General features: G+C 32.2%; 2 protein-coding genes across 2 annotated transcripts; both read left to right on the top strand.

The window, feature by feature from the left end:
* The first annotated feature begins 1,316 nt into the window (after positions 1 to 1,316).
* On the top strand, positions 1,317 to 4,747 carry LOC105166018 (DNA-directed RNA polymerase). The gene is made up of 7 exons (XM_011085206.3): positions 1,317 to 1,513; positions 1,700 to 1,851; positions 1,973 to 2,082; positions 2,173 to 2,258; positions 3,246 to 3,350; positions 3,454 to 3,643; positions 4,338 to 4,747. The coding sequence occupies exons 1-6, from the start codon at positions 1,404 to 1,406 to the stop codon at positions 3,599 to 3,601; spliced, it is 711 nt and encodes a 236-aa protein (XP_011083508.1). The 5' UTR covers positions 1,317 to 1,403; the 3' UTR covers positions 3,602 to 3,643; positions 4,338 to 4,747.
* A 15,490-nt stretch (positions 4,748 to 20,237) lies between these two features.
* On the top strand, positions 20,238 to 21,288 carry LOC105166019 (auxin-induced protein 6B-like). Its single transcript, XM_011085208.3, has one exon. It carries the CDS (start codon positions 20,357 to 20,359, stop codon positions 20,801 to 20,803), a length of 447 nt encoding a protein of 148 aa, XP_011083510.1. The 5' UTR covers positions 20,238 to 20,356; the 3' UTR covers positions 20,804 to 21,288.
* The last annotated feature ends 3,228 nt before the right edge of the window (positions 21,289 to 24,516 follow it).

Genomic DNA, 24,516 nt, shown 5'->3' with positions numbered 1-24,516 from the left:
AAGCATGATAGTTGAAAGTGAAAGAAGCAAAAAATAGGCGTGGGTAAGGAGGAGAAAGAACATAAGGACAGAGTACAATGTAGGGATGTAAGGAGACATATCCATGAACATGTAAGAGAACTCCCTTTTGTCTATTTTGTCAAGTTTGTGGGCCGATACCTCAGCCTCTTTTCTTTTTTTTTTGGATTTAAAGTAACATGTGAAAGGGAAATTCGGAGTCAAATCGAATCTGTTCATACCCTTAAGATTTGGTATAATTATATGTAACTTCTTTATGATTTAAAAAATTATATTTAGCACTCTTAAGATTCGCTTCTGTATAACGAATACGTTTATCCGTTAGTCAAAATTCACTAAATTTGATGATGTTAACAAAAAAGTCTTAATAAAATTAATATTTACCTTGGATTGATTTATTACTAACTTATTGCAAATCAAATAATTCTTTTCCGACTAAACTACGTTTGTAACGATGAAAAAATACCTCTTCACATGTATTAATACGTGAAGATGTATGGAGGTAATTTGGTCATAATAATGTTTATTTGACTATAATAGATCAGTAATAAGTCAATTTAGGATAAAACCATCAACATAAAAGTTACACTATCCTCACTCTTCTTTTTTTCTATTTGGGAAAATGGCATATAATCTTATGGAGCTTGTAATATGCTGTTTGTAATAATTTTGTAAATTCTAACTTATTAAGATTTTGAAAATAAATTGTGAACTTTTAACTTTTTTTTCTAAAGGAGCTTATAAGCTTATGATATATTATTTTAGATCTTATAAGTTCTTTTTTTATAGAACTTTTTTAAATACTTTGCGACATATCATAATTTCAAAAAAATATCTTATAAAATTATTTAAAAAACTTATAAGCTCGTTTAACCACGTCATATTCAATATTATGATATGGAATTAAAATAGAAATATATGCTTGAAATATATTATCCAAATTCAAGAAAAATATTTTTACGTATCTTTTTTGAGCAGCATAATATAGATTTCACTGTTGACATGATAGAGTAAAAATAATTTAATATTTTTACGTTTGATTCATATAAAAAAAATGATAGACTAGAATTATATTATTTTCTATGTAATAAAATTCAAAACAAATACATAATATATCTAGGGTGAAAATTAAATTGTTTTAAATTTTGCTAGCCCAATAGTAGCAATATATGGGCCCAAGTGTCAAGGGGATGAGATGATTGTCCATGGGCTTGAGCCCAAGCAATTGGGCGGACCTTCACTTATTCAAGCCCAGATTCTGTATCTAATTGGGCAGAGTTAGGGTTTTTCAGGGTTTTCATCTTTCAAAACCTAAAACCCTAAAGTTCGAATTGAACACAATTAACAGCAGGAGGAACTGAAAATTTCTGTTAATTTGAAGATTAATGGAGGGGCTGAAAGAATGCGAGGCGAATTTAGTTGTGTACTTACACCCGTCCAAGGCTAAGTGCGCCGGTGACGCCATCCTCAGCGAGCTCAGCTCTTTGCTCTTCACGTACTTTCTCATATGAGCTACTGTTGTTTTTATTATTATGACGCGTCGGAGTCCTTATATTTTCACTTTTTTGGACATAGAATGAATGATGCGCCGTAGAATTTTCTGTATATATTGTGCTTTTTTGGGGTTAGTGTTGGGATTTTTAATTGCTTGAAAGGTTTTGCTTTTGCTTCTCTATTATAGGTATAATGAGACTTTTGAAGGAGTTGTACTGGCATACGATCCGAATATTTGTAGTAATTTGGCGAAGATTCTGCCAGGAATTCAACCATATTTTGGCGTGAAATTGAAAGCTAGGTTGTTGCTTTTCAATCCGAAGCCCGATATGGTTGTAGGTAATTTAGCTGCGAGGTGTTAATTATTTTTGGATAATAGATACTTTATTTAATAAATGTGATGACAACTTTATGTGGATCAGTTCTATTGATTTTTTTCTTTTTTCATTTATTTTGACAGAGGGAGAGGTTGTTAAAATTACTCCTCAGTCAATTCATGCTGTGGTTCTTGGTTTTTCCTCCGCTTTTATAGCAGATGAAGACATCCGTCACGATTTCAAGCATAAAATTGTAAATGGCCTTATCTTGAAAATGATACATTATCTACCATTGAGTTTGAGAAGTTTTAATTATTGCTTGTGTATGCTCATTCTGCTGTAGAAACGCGGAAAGGAAGTGTATGTTAGCCGGACGCATAAGAAACACAAGATAAAAGTTGGAACTACTCTGCGGTTTATTGTGAAGAGGTGAATCATGTTTTCCCTTTTCCCTTTTCCGTTTATGAAATTCCAAACTTTCTTAATCTTTTGTTTCAATGGTGAACCTGAACTAGAAGAAATTGGTTTTGAGGTCAGAATGTATGTATCTGCACTCAGCATTCAAGGGAATGGATACTGACAAGTCAAATTTTGGTATAACTCATTCATAATTGGATAGTGCCTCGAAGGATTGGTGGTTCCTGAAAATGGATTAATTAGGTTAACATATTGAAGTGGAATGCATTAAAGTGGACTGTTAACTCGATTTCATTTGAAGATTCTAAAAGGGTGTATTTAAGCCCATTACTTGCTGTAGTCTCCTGCTGCATCAAATTCAGGGGATGAGTTGGGTGTAACAAAATATAGATTTAGGCTTTTGTTGGTGTTCTAGAAATGACGTCCCTACTACGTGAATATTAGAATAATGCTCAGTTAACATTACTATTTCCTAAAAGGATATCTCATGTTTCTGCAAATATTTTAGTTAGTTCGTTGAGCCCACCCCGAGGTAATTTCTGGATTTTTATTTAGACTCCTCACCTCTGTGACAATGAATATTAAGATGCATTTGCATTAATTTACACAGTCCAGCAGAGCACCTAAAATTTTTTGGCTGGAACTAGACTTGTTTACTTGGAAAATTCATCATCTTGAACCAGATCGGTAGGAACTGATTGTAGAGATGTCAGAGTTAACTTTCACTAAATATATTTGAATGAAGACCTATAACTCAATCACAGTTATCGGATGTCGGAAAATTGGAGGAATGGTTGAAGTATGTTCAAATTAGTGGAGATAAATGCTAGTCAATGTTAGTCTTTCTTTAGTTACTGTACGCCGATTCAGTCATTGAAAAAGGAAAATGTCTTTGTTAGATGCATCAGTTGACTGTCTTTCCAAAAAAGTGCCGAAATCGTTCATTTTTAACCTATGTGATAATGTGTTTATAATTCACCGTCCGCAATTTTATTGTAGCTTTGATGAAGAGATACTTCACATATCAGGATCTTTAGTCGCTGACCACACTGGATGTGCTCGATGGCTGGATAAAAATTTGGATGAGTGGTCTCAAGCTGATAGGTTGCGGCCTTAACTTTTTCATCTGTACAAACCTTATACATAGTGTAATGCTATTTGCTTTTTACCGTACAGAACTATTTACATTCTTTAGATGATGCTGCAGTACCATTAAAAAGAGAAAGAGTGGGGAAGGAGAACATGAAAAGCCAAGGAGTGACAGATTGATGGTGCAAAGGGAAATATTGTCATTGGAAAATGACGGGCAGGTTAAGAAAGCGAAGAAAAAGAAAAAGAACATAGTTGAAAGTTGACGTAAAGGCACTCTTGCATTTTGTATACACAAGACTCTATAGGTATATTTCTTCTGTAGCTTGTCAATAAGAGATGCTTGTTCTGTAATGCCCATTGTCACTTAATCACTACTTCCATGAATTATAGTAGCTTCTCGATGCAGTTCAATAATTATTATTATTTCTTTTCCTTTTCCTCTTCAGTTTGCTGCCTCTTGGTGCTGTATGTCTTGATTTTTCAAATGATATTTATGGAGTCAGTTGAGATTTAAAATTAACTTGCATCGCATATCTCTCACCTGAAAGGTTCAATTGTTTGTTTTTGTTTTCCTTTGCTTATTAATCTTATACATACGATCGGTCATTTTTCTGCACTGCCTTAGAGGAGTTTTTTTCCGCTTGCCTTCCCTTCTCTTTCCTTTTTTCACAAAGGATCTCAATTATGTTTCTGTAATCAACCTGGTTTGACGTATGGTTGGATGGGAGGGTTTGAGTCCTCATAGTTGCTTGATATATCTTATCTCGTGATGTTAAATTTTCATAAGTGTTTTGGGACCCCCTTATCGCTTTTGGACCGTTTATGTATATGTTTCCGAATCATGTGCAATGCTTAGACTTTTCCGATTTATGATATCTGTGCATTTTACCACACCTAGAACAGCTCATGTAACGTCTTTCTTTTGCATTTGATCCTTCAATGTTTCATTTATTGTTACTCATTTTCATGACGATTTTCTTTGGCATCTTAACCATACAGGTTCTTAAGCATCCAGATCAGAGGAAAAACACCCTCCCTAAGTTCGTCAGTATCTCTTTTGTTGGATGAGGATAAGTTGGAGACTCGCATCCCTTTCTGCTGACCATAACAACACATGATATGCAATCAAAATGAATATCCAGGGACAAATGATTGACATTATTTGATGCTTCCACATGGAAGTACATGATGGAGGGTGGAGGAAGTTAATCTGTTGTCGTGTCTATTAAAGTTTCCCTCACTAATATGTTGTTGCTACTTAAGTGATATAGTACATTAGACTAAAGGGCTCTAGTCGAAATCTGTAATTGTCTATGTAATTAATTATTTTTGTTCCAGTAAATGCTGCATAAAGAGATACTTCTATTTTCAATATCTCATTATACCCTTTATATGAGTGAATTTTCTCATTAAGTTTCTAAAAATTGTGGCTAAGTTATATTCATCACATGTATTTTAGCAGATGGTGCAGAGAACTATGCTATGCTATAACTAATTCGAAGAGAACTTCTAAATAGTGTAACTCCTAGTTTTCTGATACAAGGCTGTAAGCATACAGGGACTTGGAATTGGTTGTGGTCTGTAAAAAACATTGAATGTGGGTTCTTTCAGTCTGGTAGTGGGGATGTCCTAGTTGCTTTTTTGCTTTAGTTGATCAATCCCTTTCAGGTCCACCTAGCATTTTTGGGTGTACCTAGGGGATCAGAATTTAGAGGATTGTGATGGAATTATATTTCAAAGTCTGCTGTAGGGAAGCCTTATGATTAAGTGATGAAAGAATAGCTAGCTCCTAGATCAGACAGATTCCCAAGACTAATTTTCTTGCATTCTATCAACGTTGATAATTTAGCAGATTTTCATATTGGACAAAAGGCAGAAGCAGGTAAGTAGTCTTGGTGTTGGTTTAGTTAAATGACATGGAGCACGGTGTGTGAGCATGCATGCATTCCATTCTTGATCATATGATTGGCATACCATCTTGATTTGATCAAAATCTTGTGTTGAGAATTTATGACAGCTGATCTACATATCTGAGTGGGATCTCACCATTCATGATCATCATCAATCAACACACAACACAGGTATGGATGGTGGTGTTTTCATAAACTAGTCCTATATTCCTTTTATGGCCCCTCCCATAAAATCCAAATGAAAATGAAAGATTATTCTTTCTGAAATGTGGACAGAAAGAGAGAGAAAGATGGGAGATTTCAGGTTGGTAAATGATGGTCTGAGTTGCATCTTCCTCCCATGTGCAGATGGATTTTTATAATCAGAAGAATACAGAGAAGGTTATGACAATATTTCCCGTGTAATCAGGACTTCTAACGTGCTCCTTTCGTTTCTTATATATATATATATATGAATTTCAACTGTAAGCTCATATCTTTTTCTATTATTATTTGAAATTGTGATACCACTGAGTAGTAGTAGCAGCAGCAGCAGTAGTAGTTTGGTTCGAATATTTGTTTGGTTTACCTTTCCCTTCATAATATATAATTTGACCTACTTCTGCAGCTACCTTCCTTCTCTCTTCCCTTTTGATTGAAAAGGGAAAAGGGATTTTCAGAGTATCTCTGCCGATGCGATTTCCTTGGGCCTGATGTTATGGATCACTTTTTTTTCTTCAATAAATTCATACTCTGCAGCTGCTCATGAAATTAAATAATTTCTGTTGAATGGGTTACCATCAACTACAGCTGATTGTCCCACTAAAACCAACAACCGCTAATGAAGTAGATTAATACTTACATATTTGTGGGATTTGAACTCATAATCTCTTGGTCATCATGAAATCTCAATTTCATTAACTTAGTTAGGCTCATTAACATATTGAATCGACTTAACTACAAACATGTTTGTTGTTGTATCGATTCATAATTTGATTTTCTTAATTATAAGACATGATTTTTAGATCATTTTACATTTTAATAGAATTATAGTGATCGACGCACTTTTTGAACAGTAGCTACAACCGAAACAGAATATTTTTCAAGAATTCAAATTGTATGTAAATGAGATTTGTTTGTCAACTAATTGGATCTAGAGATTCACATTGTGAGTCTCGTTTAATCATTAAAACCAAACCCCCTCCAACTTTGAACAGCAAAGATGGCATAAATCAATCATTTTCAATCATTGCTTTCAATTGAATAATATCATAATATCTAAAGTAAATGATGATGAGCGAGGACTAATGAAGCCGTCCACCATTCTCACCCGCCACAAATTGTAGTGTCGGAAGAAAGGTCGTTAACGTACATGATTGTGGGTATCAGTCAGGTCAAAAGACTCGATCAAGCTCAACCTTCAGACCACAGCATGCCTAATGCACATAATTGTGTATGTTATTCTATGTTTTAATGCTTTTCGTAAAATGCTTTTAAAATTACAATTATATTATAAAATTTTTCATTTACACGCGATCAAGATTTCTCGATTTAAACGACTGGTTCTTTAATTTTATTCATTAGCTGCTACTTTGTGTTTAATGACAATAATTCGAAAATAATATTTTATTGCAATGCACTCTCTTAATTACTTTATATATATAATACATTTACTCCCTTTCAAATATAAAAGTATTGTTAGAATCTTTTGTTAAATTATACATACGAAATGCTGAATGAGAGTAAAATTAAAAATTTATATAAATTTTGGGCCAACATCATTATATTCCATTCAAATCCTAACGAGAAATGTATATTTATAGTGAGATAATTTTCAAAGAAGATACTAGAGTTTGTATTTAGAAAAGACTCAAGGATAATTAACCCTAATTTCAATATGGAATAAATATAAACACACATCAAATGAGAATGTGCCACCAATACTAGTTGTTACAAAAGATGACACAAGTTTAAATGCATATGAATATGAAAAAAATCATCTTTAATCAAAGATCTATTTCTCTATATATCTTTTGGGAACAACCCAATGATTTGAGTTCAAATTTTTTTATCGGAGGTTTTATGCATTTTGTCTTTTCTTTTTTTGCAAGTGAAGTATGAAGTATTATTTTTTGAGTAAATCGATTACAATTATTAATATTATATATTTATATGCAACAACAATTGACAATTATAGTAATTATATACAAATCAATATTAGATTACTATATTTAAATAACATATACTATTAAAGTAAAATAACATCCATACGTTGGTGGAATTAAAATTCATGACCTTAGAGTCATGGGGGGCCAACTTCCTCAAGTGAGCTAGCCATCATCCATATGAAATGTCTTGTATTTGAACTTGGTTGTACTTGAGTGTGTTGAGTCTATGCATAATATATATATATATGTGTGTATTTTTCTTTTTCTTTTTTGAAAAAAAAAAAAAAAAAGAAAGTGGGGTTTGATGATTGGTCTGCGGAAGTGAATGGGAGGGTTGGGCGGCGGTACGTGCGGGTGCAGGAGTTTGATGGAAGGTATGGTGATGGAGATGGTACGGATGATTTCTCGGGAAGGAACGGCCAATCAAATTTCATTAGATGCCATGTTTTCGGCGCCGCGGTAAAGATAAGCTGCCAAACATGGCCTTGCTCTTCAATATCTTCACGTGCTCCCGTTTTCATTCTATAAAATCCAAATATTTATTTCCACTGAAATGGGTACAAAATCGTGCTTTTAACTGCAACGTTTAATTCAGTTGGAGTTTGTGCGATCCTTCCTATACACCCCTCCAACACTCCCTACTCCTTCAATTTTATCTTTATAACATTTTAAATTTATTATATACTTAAATCTCGGAGGGTCTTTAAAATACTCTAAAATTTTTTGTTTGAATTCAGATTTTTTATTAAAAAAATAATGTTATATATATTTTATTCTATTTGATATATATTATAAGGCTCAAAGTCTTATAGAAATTAATTTTGATATATAAAATATGAATCGACTATTATACCCCTTACTTTCCAGGTTATTTTATTTTATAAAAATATTGATCAACTATTCATTTTATGTTTCCTTCTATCTCATTTAATTAAATAAATATAATAAAAAATATAAATTATACATATACATTAAGTGTGCTGCAATAACAAGTACTTAAGAAAAGGGAATAAAGTTCAATAATATTCTAGTTGGCTGATGCCTTATGAACAAGTTCGAAGTTATAACTTTGAATTCCACTGGATATGTGTGTATTTTGTCCCACTTTATGTGAGTTATTAGAATTCAGGGATAATTACACTCCCCTCTCCTGAGATTTGGTGGTTTGAAAAATTATATCTAACACCCCTGAGATTTGCTTCCTTCTAATAAATAAGTCCATTTTCATTAGTCAAAATTTACTAATTTGTTGATATTAACAAAAAAATTGAATGAAAATTATTGTTTACATTTGACTGATTTCTGACTTATTGCAGGTCAAATTTTTCGGACTAAACTACCCTTGTACTAATGAAGAGATATCTATTCATATACATTAACGCGTGAAGACGTATGAGGGTAATTTATTCATAAAAAGATTTATTTGACCTGTAACAAGTCAATAATAAGTCAATTGGGGGTTAATATAGTTTTTATTTATTTATTTTTAATATCAATAAACTCGGTGAATTTTGACTATGGATGAACTTATTTGTTAGATAGAAACAAACCTCATGAATACTAGATGTAATTTTTCAAACTACATGAGATTTATGTATAATTACACCAAATATCAGTGAAGGGAGTATAATTATTCTTATAGTTTATTTATCATTATTAATTATATTAATATATTGATTGAATTGATATACTGTTGAATGTATCGAAATGAATTATTATACTTATCCACCATTATTGATTAACAGAAAGAAAGAAGAGCGAAGAAAGAATCTTAGGAATTGGGTAAGTAGATAGATTGATTGTGGTGAGCAGTGAGGAGTGGGTGGTTGGAAACTACTTTCGGCTGAGCGTGCGCTCACCATTTCACGCATTATAATATTTCTATACTATTATTCAAAAAAATAATAATAATAAGTGATTTTCATACTGTTGTGTTAATTTTTTTTAATATAAAAAATATTTTTCAATTGATAAAAATAATCAATTTATTTAAATTTTTAATTTTTGCAGTCTTAATTTTATTTATTTGTTTATTTTTAATTTGATATTTTCTCATGAAAGATTATTTATTATTTGCACATATGAACAACATGTCACGATGGCTAGCATTAATATTAAAAAAAAGAAAAAATCCAAGCAACCCCCTATAGTATTATAAATGAGCAGATTATCCCCTCATAAGGCTTTTTCACTTACAAATGATAGTTTGTGTCTCTGCGACATCAATTTTTTTTTATTGTGTCTATAATACCCTTAAATAGTTTATTTATTAATTTATGAAATATGATGTTTTGGGGTTTAAATATATTCTTTACATTTCTAATATTTTCTAAAATGTAAAAAAATATTCATTATATAAATATAGAGACGACGTACAACTGAAAACTAATAATCAATGATAAGAAGATGCCAACAGTACCTACACAAATATGCTTTACATATGTTACGTAGGATTACAACTCTTGTTGATTTGTTTAAGGTTGGAAGTACGTACTGTCATTGCACCTCCACATGTACTCCTCTACTTCTGTCTTCCTAATTTCCTAATTATTTATCAATTTGGTGTAACTTGTTTTCTTCTTCTGATTTCTTTTTCTTTTCTTTATGTTTTTTAATAAATTAAATGTTTGAATAAAATAAATTTTATTGACATTATTCTAACTAAGGGAATTTAAACGCCATGTAATGTTCGTTTCACAAAAATGTACTGATACAACTGGACTATTGCTAGAGTCTAGTCGATCACATGATATAATAAGTTAGTTATAGTTGATTGAATATGTTAATAATTTAAAATAAAAAAACATACGTTTATAAAAATAGTAGTCGCTGAGATTTATTGGCTCAATTGGTAAAAATAGCCGCTAGGGACAAATAATTCTGGGTAGGATTCCATTCACCGGTATGAAAGTTGAGTTGATTGATGATCTATATATAAACATCTCCTAGACGATCTATAATTTCTAGGGTTATTGAAGGGCTACCTTAAGGTTTTAAAAATTTGCTCAAATAGCCTCCGTTCTTGTATTGATCACAACACAAATCAAGAATTCGCACATTTTATTTGGTATTTGGGTTGGGTTCCGGTATGAAAGGACTCATGATGATCATCAATCATTTCGGGTTAATGGTTCACGAAAAATAGTACAAGTCAAAATATTTATAAATACCAGTCCTTTATGCCCCAAGTATGATTTTTGTTTTCCTATATTATCTTGCAGCCTTAACAATTCTCCACTTATAACCTTGTCGGTCTAAAAATCATGGGGCTATAATTGAGGTTTTTCGAACGTTGTTCTTACGATTTCTTATTTTGCAGGTCATGTTTCAAGATTCTTCACTTACCTAAGCACGTTATGGTCTTTCCTTATTTGAATTGAATCCAAGTCTACTTACTAAATTCGAACACACATCAACGGGCATGCCTTATTCCCTGACTAGTAATGATTAGAACCAAAATTATTCAATTTTTTTTTTCAATTGAAAAAAGAAAGATACAATAAAAAGTCGTTGACACTTGAAATCTTCAATAATTAATATCCATTAATTGAGATTGGTGTATTCATTAAAAACCAAAATAAAAACATATGTACATAATAAGTCATATTAAATATTAAATATTCTTTTCCCACTCTATACATTCAATATTTTCATGATTTAGTTCACGTAATAATATTATTCAAGACTTTGCGTGTACGGATTAATTAATATTCTAATCATAATTACAACTCTTGATTAGCTAACACTAAAACCGATACATGATCATCATAAATCATATCTTTATGTAGTATGATTGTTTCTGAGAAATGTATTTCCAAATGTTTTTTTTTTTTTTTTGTAAATGAAAGCGATAAACTATTATTTATTGAATAATTCGATTACGATTATTAATATTCAAATACTTATATTCAACGACTATTGACAAACTATAACAATTATAAAGATAATTGTATTTAATCGACACTTACTATTAAAATAGATAACATCCCACACGTTGATAAAGTTCGAACCCAAAACCTTAAAGTCATAGTGCCTCTATTTCATTAATTGTGTTAGGAGTTATCAATGTATTTTGAATTGATTGGTCTGATTTTCAGACATGTCTTTTTTTGCACCAAACATCATCATATGTTAATTACCTCTAAATTCCTACCAAACAGAATTAATTTGCTGGATTTTGCTGTATTTCCCAATTTATTTATATGTTAATAAATAAATTATTAGAGCTGGTAGAAAGGTCGGAAAAAAATGAATGGCCAGCTTTTAACATAATGGAGCCAGGCAAGAATGGGAATTTATAATTTATTAATATCTTTTTTCTGAATAATCCATTAGCTTAAAGGACTTAATACGATAATCTCATATCTTTACATGAGTTCGGATTGTATTTTTTAGTACACACCTGACTTAAATTTTGTCAATGAAGTCTATCTTAGTTGGCGAAGTTGAGGCCGTCATGGGTTTGAACCCGTTTTACGCACGAAATGTTGTTTCTAATGAATAGTATGTGTATTGCTTCTACTGATACTAAATAGTAGGTGTGGTGTTTCTACTGTAATAGTAGGCGTTGATTAGATTTAATGTATTTGATAATTATTGATCTTGTAATAGTTTGTTAGATATTGATATCCGACAGTAGTTCCATCGTAATAGTAGGCGTTTGTTAGATAATTAATGTATTTGATATTATTGATCTTGTAATAAATTTGTTAGATATTGATATCCGACAGAAACGATTGTAATCAACTTATTTCAATTCATAATATTTCATCGCTCATACTTCAAAAAGGTGACTTAAATTTTTCACCCTGCATGTATACATGAAAGACTAATTATTGCGGTTAAATTAAAAATTACGATAAACACTAATTAATCATGACTAAACAATGGCAACTTTTAATTCTTGATATTCAAAATCTTACAAGTAATCTTAAAAATAATTAATAAACTTTAAGGGCTACTGACAAAACCCATTATTATTTCATGAGTTGATCCATTTAATTGTTTGACTTAATTAGGATAAATCGATTCAAATAATGAACCCAATATTTCAGTTACGGACAAAACAAATTAATTCTACTACACATAGTCAAATCTGAACCCCCCCCCCCCCCACATATATATACACACATTAATAATTAAATTAATGCACAAATTAAATTAATTAATAATTAAAATATATTCTATAAAAATTTTACTGTTTAAAAATCAAATAAAAGAGATGTTTTAAATTAATAATACAAATAGATTTTGTTCTTCAAATTACATTGCATCAATTAAAAAAAATAACTATTAATATATATATATATATATATATATAATAGATATATGGCTACTGATTCGTGTCATTTAATGTCTGCGTGAAGATTACCTCAAATTGCGGCAATCAGCAAACAATTAAGGTTCATTTAATCCTGAAATTAGTTCTTCATCTCTACCTACCTAATTAATTACTTATGTATACACACACACACACGTGTGCGTGCGTGTGTGTGTGTGTGTCATGCATGATCAGTGGGTGTGGTGGATATATTGATAGTGAACGGGGGATGAAAGTCATACAATGTACACACAGAAATGTGGGTTTTTTTAGCTTAAAAAAGGGTAATGAATAATTAAGATCCACGTGAAAATCCGTTTATATTGATGAACTAACATTATTCATAAAAAAAAATAATTAATAATTCTGATCCTCACGTTCCTATGTTGTCTGCGTAATCTCTGCCTTTATGCCCTTTATTAATCTTGTTTAATTAGGCATCAGATTATGGATAATATTGGATCAAAGATTGATTAATTGGGATAATTAAATCTCATACATATATGTATATATAGATGAAAATAGATATAAAATTGGAAACATATGCAATGTGGCATCATCGTAAACCAGCTTTGCATAATTCCAAAACTGCATATGGATTAAGAATTAATCATCGAATAAATTATTAATCCCTTCTTATGACTACTAATTGTTCCTACAGTCTGGCGCCCAAATTAGGATAATTTTAATTAGAATTTATGCATCATTCCATCAATCATTCCTTCAATATATCCATCTATTAGATTTGGAACTAAGAATTTTCAATCCCTAAACAAATTTATTTTTGTTGTATTTGAATCCACGGATTTAAAATTAAAAAATTTCAAATTTATAGTAACAAACTCATCTAACTTGTTTGGATAATTCAATACTGCAAAAAATTTCAAATTCTTCAATTCCATTTTGAATTATGTTTTGTCACTGATGGGTATACACATACCACCCCTGCAAAAAGATCAAAACACCTTCATCAAGGGCATTATAGTCATTTCGCGATTAGGATTCGCGTGTTTTGTAGCGGGCGGGTCGCAGTTGACCCGACCCGGATCGCACAAACTGACCGAAGACCCGGATGATGACAACCGTTCGATCAGAACACACACCGATAAGATAAGGTCACGTGGCCCAGTACTTGACGTACAACTGTGTTCTATAAATAGACCCCGATGCGCCATAAATGAGGTAACTGTTGTGCATTAATTGAGCTCGAACTTTGAGATCGCATATATTTCTCTCGATCAACCTAACTTGAGCGTCAGAGGGTCATTGTCGGGGACGTGCCCGACGAGCTCACGGTTCGTGCTTTATTCTCAGGGAACCCAAAATCTGGTTCGGAAGAGTTAATCTGTCTGCAGTGAGATCGTCTCAGGAGATCGAATAGTTCGACTCGGATCAGTCACATAATGAAGGATTTCAAATCTATTTACTATCAAGACATTTGAAATCCATTCCTCAATATCCAAATAATTTTATGTAAACATAGCCTTATACTACATTTGGATTCACAAAACATAATTACTAGGGATTTAAAACTCATATGATGGTAGAAAAATGGACAACTAAATTTATTAATTCAGGTGCAATTTAGCATCACAATCCGCTTTTTTTCCCCTTCCCTCGTTTTAATGATTAATTGGGTATTTATACTAATACAAAATTTCGATAATCCCTTACCTATTCCTAACTATTACATGGATAAGATTAATCGACCAAGGCTATTCAGTAATTTGCTACATATGCATCGATTTGGTACGGTCAACACCTTCTTTTTCCGGGAATATTAACGTTTCTTTTTTCGTTTTGATTCATTCCTGCATCATCGTTCAATCCAAGTGTACCCTTAGATCAAGATCTGAACTGTCCCAAACTATGAAATTCTTGCAAAATTTAGTAATATAAATAGTATAATGAGATTGTCGGGGATAAGGCAACCTCGTTATGAAAAAGCCAAAGGAAAAAGCATACACTAATTAAAGAGATTCCAAAAGGTATGTACATGATTAAAACAAAATTAGCCAGGTTAATTTTTGCATTAAGATAGCGTTTAAGGGGACACATGCACGTCATCTTAGCACCTCCTTCATCCTACATACTTTTTTTATCTTATACCTATGTATGTGCACGAGTGTCTGATTGTGCTGTATAGAATCTGTAAGAACAACTCGAGATAAATACCTTTTTGAAACAAAAAAAAAATAAAATTGACATAAATAATATATTTAATAAAGAATTAAATTGAAGAGTTGTATAGATATTTATTTTTATTTTTTGGTAAATAATAGGTAGAGGAAGGACGATCAACATAATAATTTCTGTTACAGTGGAATATTTGATTTGATTTGATATATATGTAAACTGTAAGCCCATCGTAACGAAATGGTAAATTCACTGTTACAAATCAATATTTTATTTCAGAAATTTATCTTGCGAATAAATACTACAGATTTGATGCATGGTCGATTATGAATAACAACTTGGGTCCAACTAATTAAAGAAGCATGACAAACTATAGTTACCGTATTGTACTGTATTACCGACAGTATAAATTCATGTTACATTCAATGTTTTGTGTAGTGAAATACTTGTTGATATAAACAAGCATCACACCTTGATTGCGGATGAGGAGTCTGGCTGATCAATAAATTCTTAGACCTCCTTTTTCTAATGAGATAAATTTTTTAGACAAACTCGTGAGACTTTTTCGAAATCAAAACAGATAATACCTCATAAAAAGAAACACCGATCAAATCAGAAATCGCATCACTGGTGCAGCCCATGGTTTTGGTAATTTACCAGTTGATTAATGGGTATTATTAAAAAGAGAAACAAAAGATGAAAAACGGGCCACAGGAAAGAGAAAGACGGGCCGGTGGGCCCGCAGGCGCAGTCAGTACAACTAAGCACACTTTGTACCTGGACATTTGAAGCAAAAGCTCTCATCCCCCCAAAGTTCTGGCCAACTGGTTTTAAGGGGGACCCACTGATGGCATTTTGGTCAATTTCTTTGCGTCCCTCCAAGTTGGCATCACACAACTGCTACTTCCACCCTATAAAAAAGATAAAACTTTTATCATTTTATTATAAATTGACGATTATTATTTTATAATACTCAATTCAATAACAAATATTATCTAAATATTTAAAAAAGTAAAATTTTTATGCGCGCTTAAATTAATATTCTTAAAATTAGTATTTAAAATTGAAATTGGCACATAATTACATTAATGGTCTTGCAAATTTATGTCTATTGATAAAAAATAATAATAAGTTTCATATAAACAGAATATTTTTAGTTAAGAATGTCAAAATATACAATAAAATTTTTTGTCATTATTTAAAAATAAAAATAGAAAAAATGTAAGCAAACCCCTTATAATATTACAAATGAGCAAATTATCTTTATATAAAAAATAAATAGCAATTTATCTCCCTATATTTTTTAAGATGAAACAATTTAACTATCTGTTTGAGGAGATAAATTATTTTATTTTAAAAAATAAATTGCTATTGTCTTCTCACACAAAGATAATTTACTTATTTACAATATCATTTGATAAATTATATTAAACCTTTAAAAAATATTAAAGGAAGAGAAGTTGAACTAATAATATTTTGAAAAATGGAAGTCTATACCTCAAATCACTGGTAGTATCAGCTTATAGGTTCGAGATCCAAGTGGTAGTATCAGGTCCTTTAGCTATTGTTCTTGAGAAATGACCCGGTTCGGCCAATTGCTCGAAAAAAGTCTTTACAGGATTTTTATCCATCAAAGTTTTTACTTCTAGTTTCCGCAAAAAATAATCATTGAGCCCTTCTCTTTTCGGACAACACATACAGCCGCCAACAGTCAAATAATTAGTAAATCATTGAGAGATATTTCTAGAATTAATTTATCATTGTTAAAAATAAAATAATAATTATAATATAAATAAATGCACCAGAATAGTAATTAAAGACAAGGGCGGGGGGGGGGTGGAAATTAATAAAGGTGAATCAGAAAATTAAATTAAAAGTGGAAAAGGGAGGGGAGAAATGGGGCCCAAAGTCCAACAGAGATCAAATGCGGAGAGTGGTTTGAAGTCTCCCGAGACGTGCCACGTAGGACTTCTGCGTCTGACGTGAGGTAACGGTATTCTTTGAAGTACGCGCCTAGCCGCAGCGGATAACTGTGCTTACTGCCACGTCATCAACTTCCAAGGCAATGGTGCAGGCCCCATTTCCGATATATTTTTTTTTCTTTCCCCCTTTTCCACAACTTGTTTCAAATTAAATTGGGATTTTTTCTCCATTAATTTAGATGGAAACCCTAATTTCAACAAATACATTCATTTAACATAAGCCATGTTTTTCTTAAAAAAGAAAATTATTAAAGACTTATTTTTATACTATTTTTATTCTTAAAAATAATATTTTTGTACTACAATTTCTCAAAATTTAAAGTATTGTTATTTTGAAGTAAGCCGTCTCGATAAATAGATTACTTGAAATCATAAGTATTAGTGCAGGATAATTCAAGCTGAAAGAGAAAAACTCAAAATCGGCCTTGTTAACGTATATAACCTCACTTTATTTTTTGCAAGATAACTATATCCTAAAATTTCAAGAATAAAGAAAAAGGAACAAGAATCTAAGATCATTTCAATCCCAATATTACCTAGACATGCATTTTTGATTAAAAGATAAAAACCCAATTCTTAAATCAGTTTTATTAACATATACAATTTCAAAACATCCCTTATAAGATAATTAGATCCCAAATTCGAAGAATCAACACAAGGGAACAAGAACATAAGATCACCTCAATCCCGACATTTGATCCATGTTCCTCCGAAATCCATAATGCAAGATTATGTTGGGGATACCACATTCATCTCTGTTGGGACACAATAACTCAATTTGCCTAACCCATTGAACAATTAATGTACATAAATATAATGATCCTTAAATCTTGACAAGTGGGACAGTTCAAGTGCCCTTACAACACTAAGGGGGATGAATTTTGGCATGCCCCTTAATTAGGGCCCATGCCTCCCTACTAACCTTCTAAAATCTAAATTAGGACTAATTAAAATATATTCGACGTTGAGGGCTCATATTAATATACGACACGTGTCAGCAAATCATCCCAATGCGAACATATAAGTAAACTTGATCAAGTACCAAATTAAGGATCAAGAATTGATCAAATAGGGTCAAAATTTGGCTGCTAGCTAAGGGATTTTAAAGAAAGGGATAGATGGGGCAGTGGTGCACATGGTTCATGGCCAGTTGTGGAGGATAAAAAATTCTTAGGAAATATAATAATTTTTTTGTGTAATTATTTAATTTTTTAGGGGGGAATTAAATAAAGAAAAGCATCTCTTTTGGAATAGGGCCAAAGCCAACTACCTATAGATGAGAGGAGAGGAGAATGGGGTTTTGATTAAAAACTTTAGCATGTGGAGGGTTTTGGCCTTTGGGGTTTTGGAGTGTAATTAGAGTTATTGTAGAATACGTGCATGCGCCTAAAAAGCACACCACACGCCCACCACTATGGCTGCTTTGCCGCTGTCCATCTCCGACGGCCCCACCGGCCGGCATCGACACTCTTGTAGTTAAATTTAATTACACAAATACTTCACAATCTTTACAAAACTACAAGTACAATTCACAAGATGTATACAATAAAAAATGAGAGATCTCCGACCATCCACTGTATTGACCACGCGCGTCGCGATCGTCTCTTCCCTACAGAATACATCGTCTGTGACACATCAATCCTTACCTATAGAACCCATCGACTCGACCAATAATCTGTATAATTGAAACTTTAAAATTATGTCACCATTTAATTTGTCGATGTAACTTACCCCATGGGTGTATTTATAAAATCTTGTCCATGAATAAGGACTGTACATATAACTAAAACTGCAAAATCAGGGTGTGAAGTGGTAATTTTAAAAATATATGAAATGTTTGTATAATTGAACATAACTTCATAAAATCTCAATATAATTTACCTTAAAATTTATATTAAATGATAAATATTTCGGGACAAATGAAAATAGAAAGGTAGACATCTTTTGTGCAAGGGAGGGAGTATTAGTCTAACTCTATAGGATTAGTTAATTATAACTACCATTTTTAATTAATACAATAATGTGAACTCCATTTAATTAATAATAATAATAATAATGGTATTGACTTTGGTAAGTAGTTGGGTAAGGTGCCGTGGTACTAGGCGTTATTTAATTGTGTAATTTGGACACGATTTTTGGTAATGAGTTGTAATAATTAGTTTGAGAATGTGAGTTTGAATTGGCATCTTGTCATTAATGGAGCCTTCTCACTTTGTCCTACCCCTTTCTTTCTTTCTTTAAACTCAATAACGGAATTACAAGATGGTTGAACATGCATCGTGGTACGTACGTACCTCTATCACATTAATTGTCATTTGAATTTTTTGACTTAAGTTTAAATTTTTAAATATTTAATATATGATATTAGAATCAGATTAAATAAAACTTTTGATTCGAATTTTATTGCTACACATGTATAGACGTAGAGGGACGTTTGTATGTGAGGAGACACGTTAAGATATTAAATATCAAATGATTCTTCTCTTTCACAACTTCAATTGTTAGATCATGATGTGGTCGTGTAATACAATTAACTATTTTCACGTTTTGGATCAGTTAAACTCATAATAAATTTGATTTTTTTTGTATATTAGGTCATAAATTAATGCTACATACATCTCTTTTTTTTTTAGAAAAGCAAAGTATGTAGCAATCATTTCTATCAAAAAGGTATACGCGGAGTATGTAGGAGATATTCAATGACCCGTTATACTAAGTACCTGATGAAATATTTTTAAGACTGTTCTTGACATGGTTTTGCGACGTTGTGTTTGAATGATTTTTTTTAAAAGTTGATACTTAATTTTGAACTCCGATTTATATATAAGTTGAATATAGGTTAATGAAATTCTACTCAAATTGTAAAGTTGGAATCTCAACGCAACTAAAATTATTTATTTATTTATTTATTATACGAATATTTTATTTAATCGATCATTAATATTTTTAAATGTACCTTGCGATACGATAAATTATACATACAAAAGGTACATATGAATTGTTTAAATAAATATTTACATTACATATATATATTTATAATTAAAGAAAATAGAGATTTAGAGTTCTATATATGTAATAATATAGGGGGGAAAAATCAAATGGCAGTTTAATATGATAGCATCAGACGGCTCTTGATTGAGAATTGAACCTACTTAAATAAATTTAATTAAATCCAGACTTGGATCAATTACCGTACTCGAAAATGGTACTCTACCTATCCCACACATATCCTTATCATGCAGCCGCAGCTTTCACCGCCCCTCATTTGTACGCTTCCAGATTATCCAATCACAGGCCATTAAAACAACCCAGCACCAGCAATCCCCGTACCGTAATTATCGACCACAACCGAGGGCAATCTCTCTGCTCCCAACACTATATAATCCCCACTCTCTCCCCTCTTTCAACCCCCTCCTCACTCTCTCTCTTCTCTCTTCCTCTGCAACACTCAAAACTTGAACCGGAACATAAACATCGATCTCACATTTTCTCTCTCTATATTCTTCGAGAAGCAGCTCAAAAGATGTCGGCGTGCAGCAAAATCCGCCACATTGTCCGAATTCGCCAGATGCTCCGGAGGTGGCGCAAGAAGGCGGCGATGGCGGCCCGTCGTGCGCCCTCCGACGTGCCGGCGGGGCACGTGGCGGTGACCGTGGGCGCTAGCTGTAGGCGATTCGTGGTACGGACAACTTACCTGAACCACCCTGTGTTTAGGAAGCTCCTGGTGCAGGCTGAGGAAGAATACGGGTTCAGTAATACGGGTCCGTTGGCTATCCCATGCGACGAGTCTCTGTTTGAGGAAATTCTTCGGTACTTGGCCCGAACAGAGTCGAATATGAACAGCTCTGCCCGGTTTATGAGCTTCGAGGAGTTTCAAAGACACTGCCACGTCGGGTTCAGAACCAACCTCGAGTTTTGGGCCGAGTCGCGGCCCCTTTTGCATGGAGGATCCGATAAGGCCGTTTGGTGAAGCAAAAAATGGCCGGATTCGGATCGATAATTAATGCTCCGGATTTTGACCCGTTTGAGTTGGCGAATATTCACGTCTCGACGCTCTCCGATTGAATTCCTCAAGGTGCTATATTAGTAAGGAGGAGGAATGCGACTTTTCCAATTTCCAATTTTCTTTTTTGTCCTAAATTTTGTAATTGGTGTGCGTAAAATTATTGGGAGAGGGGTGGTGAGTCAGTGGGTCAACGAGCTGAGTGACCCGAATACGAAGGAGATGGCAAAACGGGTGGGCGGGTCACCACCGAGTCGTCCCGGGTTCGGATCGGAGTGTAGTAGAGTCAGGAACAACTAGCTGATCAATCATCACACACTCCTCACAAATGAATTGACGATGAGGTCACCCCTTGTAAATGATGAAATTGGCGATCGATTTTTACCCGTTCGATTAATCGAAATTGTAAAGAATTTCAAATATATATAAATAGCATTAATGTTTTTATTTTATGTATGTGGGAATTTCGACTTTTTAATAATTAATTGAAATTATTAATTAGTAGTGATCTTGTGATATATAACGTGTGCGGGAGTTGATAGAGGCGGCAGCCCCATGTGAGTGCGCCTTCTGTCTTTTTGGCTTTTGATCTCAAGGGGCAGTATTTGTTCTGTTTCACCTGAGCTTCTACAACCTTTTACTTGTTGTAAGAGGCGAGATACCATGGACTAGGTTGTCTCTTTGTTTAATGATGCGCAGTCGTGATTAATTTGACAATGACAATGATGTATATGAGTGAAGATGGTTTCTCGAGAAATTATAATTGAAATGGAATTTGATCGCACTCATATGAATTTTACACATTGTCATATGATTAAAGTACGATTTTAAAAGAGAATACATGAGAAGCAATAGTTATGCAAGTAAAAAGTTGCTATAGGTACATCAAATCTTGGATCTTTGGTTCTAGTTTTCTAACAAATCTTAAAAATGTGACTTGCAAAAAGTATGCAAGTATGCTGATGATCAAGTCAGTAAATAATGGTCAAAATAACAATTAAATTAGTAAAAGCTAATGTAAGATGACAAATTAAGTTTGAGAGTGATATATAGAGAAAAATAGCGTTTTTAGTCCGTGTGAATATAGAAAAAATGTTACCCCCTTACTGTGGGAAGAGGGTCCTTTTTATGGCCTTTGCTTCTGTTGGCTGAGAGAGTCCAGTCCCCTTGAGACTCGGGAAAATGGTTGCCAAAAAATAGACTCCAACCATTTGGCAAGAATTTCAAAATTATTAACTGTTGAAGGCTTATCTTTTAGGAGAATACACCTCCCCATCGAATAAGCTTCCTCAATTCTGAGGGCAGTTAAAACAAAACTTCCTAGATCTTTGGGCGCTCTTGGTGGCCAAGTGGGGTTGCCCCTCCGAGCTGTCTAATTAGCATCCAATCACTTCTGTGCGAGTATACTTTCGCGTCCAAGTGGTCGTCATGCCAATTCCCTTCCTAAGCCTTCCATAAACCTTGATAGGTCTCTTTTGGGCTTCTTTACTTATTCGATCCCTTCGAGGGATTGGGAGTTAAAGTCATTTTCCCTCGTGGATCACGTGTATCTTTGAGTCTTCATTAAGCTTTTCTCAGGCTAGACTCCTTCTTAGATTGTGTACATCTTTTGGGATATTAAATCGTATTTATCATACGATTATTTAAGTATATATGTTCATATATGATTCAGATAAAAAAAAAATTCGATCAACCTAAAATATCATACTTCACTTTGATTGAAGGAGTTGGAAATGTTAAGAGTAGCGCTGGTGGGAGAGCTCAGTTAGCTCCCAAGAGAGAGGAGAATGATTTGCCACTTCCTAGAAACGATCCGAACAAGTTGAATTCGCCTACGCAAATGAACCCCACCATCCCTTTATCTTGGGCTAAAAGTTTCATGTTCTAATAATAATAAGCATTGAGTTTGTTTTGATAATTCCACTTTACATTATTTGTGGTAAATTTGACGAACACTTAACTTTAATGTCATTTGAAATTCTTAACTATAAATCTATTTTTGTGATACAATGAATTAAAGTTATATCGACACAAATGACGGTAAGTAAGTTCAAGTTTACTATCGTAAGGAAAGCACTTTACTTAAACTGTAAGTTTGAAGCTCCAAAACTCTTTCACTATATTGTTCTATTTATATAACAGTTTATAATTTATTATCTATGTAGTTTTCTTTGTTATGAAATTATCGATGCATATTATTTTTCGTTCGAAATCATATTGTATTTTTTACTTCATTTAACATATCCACACTATATATATAAAGTTGGCGTCATATATTTTATTTAATTTTTGTTTTTATATGCGTATGTTAAATAAAGTTGAAAATACAATAAAATTTAGAGTAGAAAACTCCACTCCACTATCAATGTACTTGACAAGCTAACATATTATACGATGCAATTGGTAATTTCTAAAAAGTAAATAAATTATATTAAAAAATACATGTAAATATGTATCAATACCTAATGCATATAATATTATCGAAAAAAACGTTACATAACTTACAATTTTTATTCACTTACATGTCCACACATAATAAAAATGTACCGTATCATTACTTAAAAAATATAGAATATTATACACTAATTATATTACATATTTGTATATTTTACAGTATATATATATTCGATATAATATTTTAGATTTTTCAAAAAAAGTTCAATATATATAACAACGTAGGCAAAAATTATGTAAATTTTTTATTAATTGTGTAAAAAATATAACAAGTGTAAATTTATAGAGTTTATACAGATTCTACACTCCGTATAAAAATTACAGATTTTGAGTAGTGTTTATTTATTAAAAAATTCATATTATATTTAGGAGAATGATAGTAATATAGATATTTCAAGGGTGTAAATAGTACGGGCATTTTCATCATAAAAAAAAAAAATTAGTGTATATCATGAGGCGCATTTTGTTACGTTTTATAATTCAGGGGTATAAATACATTTTATGCATAGTTCAGAGGTGCAAAGTGTAATTAACCCAATATAAAATTAGTATTTTTATTTTTGATAAGTTATACGACAATAGAATAAGACAAAGCAAACCCTTACCAAAATTATAATACATAGATAAGTCCTTTGCTAACAATCAAAGGACACATTGTTTTTTGAGTTGTGTTGACCATTTTTTCTAGTATATTTACACCGCACCCTTTGATCTGATTACGGCCGTTGATTTATTGAGTTGTGCGAACTTGATCTTAATATAAATATTAATTATCTTATCGTAATATCAAAATAATCGTTTTAAATTATGCTTTTTGGCAAAAATCATCGAATTAAATTAAACAATCTCATTTATCTATATTTATAGATAGAAAGTGACGGTTCTGACGCCGTTACGTTAACTTTTTGTTATTCAAAAATGCCCATCAACGATTAAGAGAATAAACTTATTCAATTTTTTAAAATTTATGTTAATTTATCTGGCCTTTTAATATATCTTGATCTTATTTTTAAAGTATGAAAAATTATTTATTATATGCACACAAAAACGACGTGCCGTAATAACTAATATATTAAAAAAAATACGCATTTCAGGCAAAATGTATATAATAATATAACCGTATTTATTTTAAGAGGAGTCTTAGTTGTGCTAATTCATTACCCTCCTTATAAAAAAATAAAATAAAATAAATTTAGAAAGATGTTATTAATTTATTAACACATTGA

The sequence above is a fragment of the Sesamum indicum genome, linkage group LG7 (genome assembly GCF_026168435.1).
Source record: "Sesamum indicum cultivar Baizhima isolate 11 linkage group LG7, ASM2616843v1, whole genome shotgun sequence".
Taxonomy (NCBI): domain Eukaryota; kingdom Viridiplantae; phylum Streptophyta; class Magnoliopsida; order Lamiales; family Pedaliaceae; genus Sesamum; species Sesamum indicum.
This window is presented reverse-complemented; position numbering and strand designations above follow the sequence as displayed.

What these genes read in the sequence shown, in the direction of transcription:
- LOC105166018 (XM_011085206.3), top strand. Translation starts at nt 1,404, where the DNA reads ATGGAGGGGCTGAAAGAATGCGAGGCGAATTTAGTTGTGTACTTACAC. An exon ending in CTCAGCTCTTTGCTCTTCAC is followed by an intron (nt 1,514 to 1,699) that starts GTACTTTCTCAT and finishes TCTCTATTATAG; the next exon opens with GTATAATGAGACTTTTGAAG. An exon ending in GAGTGGTCTCAAGCTGATAG is followed by an intron (nt 3,351 to 3,453) that starts GTTGCGGCCTTA and finishes ATGATGCTGCAG; the next exon opens with TACCATTAAAAAGAGAAAGA.
- LOC105166019 (XM_011085208.3), top strand. Translation starts at nt 20,357, where the DNA reads ATGTCGGCGTGCAGCAAAATCCGCCACATTGTCCGAATTCGCCAGATG.